General features: G+C 33.2%; 1 protein-coding gene across 2 annotated transcripts in view; it reads left to right on the top strand.

The window, feature by feature from the left end:
- The window catches only part of Blos2 (biogenesis of lysosome-related organelles complex 1 subunit 2), a 5456-nt gene extending 1126 nt beyond the window's left edge, over positions 1-4330 (top strand). For both annotated transcript variants that reach the window (XM_043029420.2, XM_043029414.2), the window contains exons 2-3: positions 2324-2576; positions 2951-4330. In XM_043029420.2, the coding sequence (XP_042885354.1) occupies positions 2328-2576; positions 2951-3220 (519 nt within the window). In that variant the 5' untranslated portion in view covers positions 2324-2327 and the 3' untranslated portion in view covers positions 3221-4330. The remainder of the gene's footprint in view (positions 1-2323; positions 2577-2950) is intronic.
- Positions 4331-5000: the final 670 nt, after the last annotated feature.

Below are 5000 nucleotides of genomic sequence, written 5' to 3'. Positions count from 1 at the left end.
TGATTGCCGGTCTCATTCGTTGTCTTTGGCCTGTGGTCAGGAAATACCAAAAAGTCTTATGCAGTTGTCGTTTGCCATGGATTGGAGCAACACTTTTTTCAGTCAATAATCCACAGCTGTTGAATAGTGTTTTTTAGTCATTTTTCATTGAATCTCATTCATAACAAAGAACTTTATTATTATGAAATTGCCTGAGGAACTGACATGGAAGTACAATTATTTAGATTTATTCACTCCATCATTTTCATATTGTGGCTAACAGCTGTATGAAACTGGAATGATATCAATTTTGCTTATTATGAACAACAAAGTTCTTTTTGGCATAACAATGTTGTGTTGGGAACTGATTTGTGATTCCTCAGTTTCTTGAAGCTGTGGCCACTTATCAGAAATCATTCAATATAGCAATAGGCAGGTAATTACAAACAGTAGAACTGCCTAATGACATCAAGCTTAGATTTGCAAGTTCTGTTTTGCCAGAATATATGTGGTGGAGGTTAATGGGTATCTGTTCTAGTCACTGATGCTGATGTAAAAGTGGTGTTAATTATTATTATTATTATTATTATTATTATTATTATTATTATTATTATTATTATTATTATTATTATTATTATTATTATTATTATTTTTTTTTTTTTTTTTTTTTTTTTTTTTTTTTTTTTTTTTTTTTTTTTATATATATATATATATATATATATATATATATATATATATATATATATATATATATATATATATATATATATATATATATAGTGTGCACTAAAAATCTGGTTGTTTTAAAAATTGCTGGATTGAGTGATGTGAACTACCAAAAGTGAAGAAGTATTGAATCTTTACTTATCTATTTTTGCATATGAAATAGCATCTCATTAACAATGTTATGTAAAGCAATACTTATGAGATATGGAAATAGAGTGTATAGTGTTTACAATAATTTGATCGTATTATTTTAGTGTTGCTTATTTTTCTCTGCAGTAGATTTCAGTCAACCATTTCTAAGCATTTTAACCCATTGCGTACGGGTGTCATGACATACGTGACGTAGGAGCTTTGGCCTGACGACGGGCGTCATGACGTACACGACGTTCGGGGATTTTGGATCACTGTGCAATTTTATTTTGCTATGAAAAATGAATGAGTGATGATGGCTACTGCAGTCATAATTACTATAATTACCGTAATATCGTGCAAGCTTAACGTCCAAAACCTAGATGGCACCACTTTTTCCTAGCACCAGCAAGAGAGAGAGCCTTGAATGGCACCCATCCACGGTCTCTAGTAAGCACTGTCTCTATAGAGCGATGGCACACACTAAGTTGATGAACCCTTGCTCAAAACTACCGTCGATGAAGGATGTGCAGGCAGAACGAGAAGAGGAAGGTGACTCAATCCATACCCAGTGTCTAAAATGTGCTCCTGTGCCAATATGGATGCCTTTCACTGTGGCACTCACAGTCACAAGCACAGATTTCATTCCTCTTCCCTACCTCTTCTTGTTATATTTATTGTAGGTGGTTATATGTTTCGTATTCGTTCATGACAGCTCAAAAATACGAAAAAATAAAGTTGTCTTTTGTCCTCCTATAAAACAGCAATTCTTCTATCATATTGAGTATAAAGAAAATAATGAGCTAATATGGATAATATACTACAATTTTAGTCAACTGCAGCACTGATAGAGCCTGTCATATGGCACATATAAGTCTCTAAACTCAATAAAACACACAAAATAATAAAACACAAAAACCGCTCTAGTTTTACAATGAATGACTGAAAAAGAGTGGGATGCTTCAAATTATATTGCTTCAAGCAGTCTCTCTCTAAAATAAAACCTATCCTGGAGGCTGGGCAAGCAAATTTATCTCCGTCTGCAATGGGTTAAGATGTCCTGAATATAATCTCTTCTTTACCAATCCCCTATGATTGTCACCAAAAAAAATTGGATACTATTTTTATTGCTTTTCTTTCTGTATTTGTAAGAGCTCTTTACTTCTTTATATTGTTTCTACTGTAAGATTTTGCAGTTATAGGGATGTAAAAAGGACATATTCTGACTCTGATTGAATCTAACTTCTGGAAATAATGCATTAATATTTGTATAATAAATTCAGTTTGAAAATGTTAATGGGAAAAGAAATAGATAATCTAATAGATTGCTTAGATTTGCTTTCTTCCACTTTTCTTTTCCTCTCATACTTTGCCTTTGTTTTGTTTTACTCCATGCTGTCATCAGTAAGTACAACTCACATTAATAAGTATATTTATAAATGCAACTCACATTGATGAGTTTAATAATAAGAACAACTCACATTTGCAGGTAGATGCTAAGGGAAATGGATCCAAACAACAAGGACGGAGAAACTGGGCCTCCAGGGTCCAACAACCGACCTCAGGAGCCCTTGGCAAGAGGAGTTGTTGATGATGACGATGGACTCAGTGATTTTGGATCCCCAAAGCGAGGACCGACCCTATCCACAAGCACAAGCAGTTTTGAAGCACTGGATCCTCATGATCCAAACCTCAGTCACCTGGCAACGCTAATGTTTTCGCACACATCTAATTACTTACAGGTATTATATTGTAAATAAGATTTCATGTTGGATCTATGTAGGGATGGGTTATTTTTATATTTGTGTAATGCTTTTCCTTTTTTATCTGTTATTATTCTCTATGTGCTTTTATTTTACAAGTATTTATGCATTTTACATACATCTGTTCACACACACACACACACACACACACACACACACACACACACACACACACACACACACACACACACACACACACACACACACACACACACACACACACACACACACACACACACACACACACACACACACACACACACACAGTTTTTTCATCTGTCTTCTCCAGTCCTATCATCGTATATTTTGTTTAAATGCATTGAGAAGATTAATTTTGTCTTTCCCATCCACAGGGTGAATTGTCTGCAGTTCTTGAGGATTATGCATTACTGGAGCAGATGAATAAGGCAACCATCACAAAATATGCTGATATGCGACAAATAGGAGGAAGTGTCAGCCGAGCATTGAAAGACCTTAACGAAAAGTATTTAGCGCTACAGCCTTATTTAGACCAGATCGATCAGATTGAAGATAGTGTAACTAAGCTTGAAGCTGCAGCATACAAACTTGATGCTTATTCCAAAAGACTAGAAGCAAAATTCAAAAGTCTAGAGAAAAAATAGGATGCATGATAGATAATTCCTGAATACCATTACGTGATTCTTGTTTGGTTACTGCGCTTGATTAGACCCAGTACTGAAGTTTGTGGAATGTACTGTGTGTTGCATGATCTGTTTGTAATTCTTTAAAACAGCTTGACTACAATACAAAAAATGCGGCTCCTGAATTTGTAAAGATTCCAGAGATATTCGCTTGTCCTATAATCTAACATCACTGCCTCCAAGATGGTGTTCCAGCTTAGGGCGGGAGGTTGTCCAGGGCTGATCTGATGTCTGTCGTGTTTCCAGGATCAGTCAACAGGAAGGAGTGGTGTTATAGCAACAATGCATCACAACAATGCATTCAGGTTAAGACTGAAAAAAAATTGATATCCTTTACTTCAAAGATGAAAAGGAGAAAATAGAAATAGTAAAATGTCTGAAATTCACATGCAGAAGGAAATATCTCAAGTTTTCAAAGAAAATGGATTCTATGAAAGGAAAATGTGATATATATATATATATATATTTATATATATATATATATATATATATATATATATATATATATATATATATATATATATTATATGTATATGTATATGTATATGTATATGTATATATTATATATATGTATATATATATACATATATATATATATATATATATATATATATATATATATATATATATATATATATATATATATATATATATATATATATATATAAGCTAGTCTAAAACACCAAATGAGAAGGAATTTGATTAAGAAATGTTGTGAGATTATTGGTCAATTTATATTTTGTTCAGTTATAGCCGAGATACATTTGGCTGTACAATTCATAATAGCTAATGATTTATGTCTTAATAAGCTTTGAAATATGTGCTGATATTTTAAAATAGCCACATTACCTTTTTATCTCCCTAATTGTGCTTTAGGAGAACTTTAAACATGTAATTGTTCTTTCAAAACCTACATATATGCTGTAAAATGATATTCATGAATGTGTCAACAGTACATTATGGTATTTCATTACATCATTGATATGTAACATAGCTAATAGATATTTATATTATGAGAAATATATTGTGATATTTGTAAGTGATAATCTCAACAAGATATTGTAAAATGAATTCTTCTTTAATTTTCCTTCATATGGTCTTATTTATTCATACTTAACCATATTTAACCCTTCCACAACGGGTATTTTTCTTGGGGTTGGATCACTTTGCTACTACACTTATCCTTTTGTTGATTTAAGCTATCAGCTGTGTAATAAGGGCATCAAACAAATACTGATTAGCATCACTTTCTCAATATATCATAACCATAAGTATAAAAAAATAATAGCAAACATACACATGTAATGATGCCCAGCCTAGGCTGAACATCTTGAGATTTGGCCCATCTTGAAAGTATGTGCATAAAATATGATCTGAGATTTGTCTGCAGGAAGGAATATAACCTCTCCTAGATAGTGATCAGTGATTGTAGAGACTTTCAACATGCAGGGGCTGAGATGACGAAAGGTCACTCCCATTACTAAAATAGCACTTTACTTCCTTCGATTTTGACGTAAAGGCCACTTTTGACAAGGAAAGAAGCCCCACCCCCCTGCCTATGCAGATACTAGTTAATTATAGATCACAGGTGAGAAGTTTACCTATTAGATCACATTGTGACAGAAATTACCATAAATTCAGTCCACACAGAGACCAAGTGTAAGGAGCACAGATCATCACATCTTGCTTCTGGGCATAGCACCCACGTATCAAAACAAAGTTCCTGCCTTGCCTGAAATGG

Source organism: Penaeus japonicus, unplaced genomic scaffold (genome assembly GCF_977035675.1).
Source record: "Penaeus japonicus unplaced genomic scaffold, GWHDUDI00000001_assembly GWHDUDI00000005, whole genome shotgun sequence".
Classification (NCBI taxonomy): Eukaryota; Metazoa; Arthropoda; class Malacostraca; order Decapoda; family Penaeidae; genus Penaeus; species Penaeus japonicus.
Note: the sequence above shows the minus strand (reverse complement) of the source record. Positions and strands in the feature narration are given on the sequence as shown.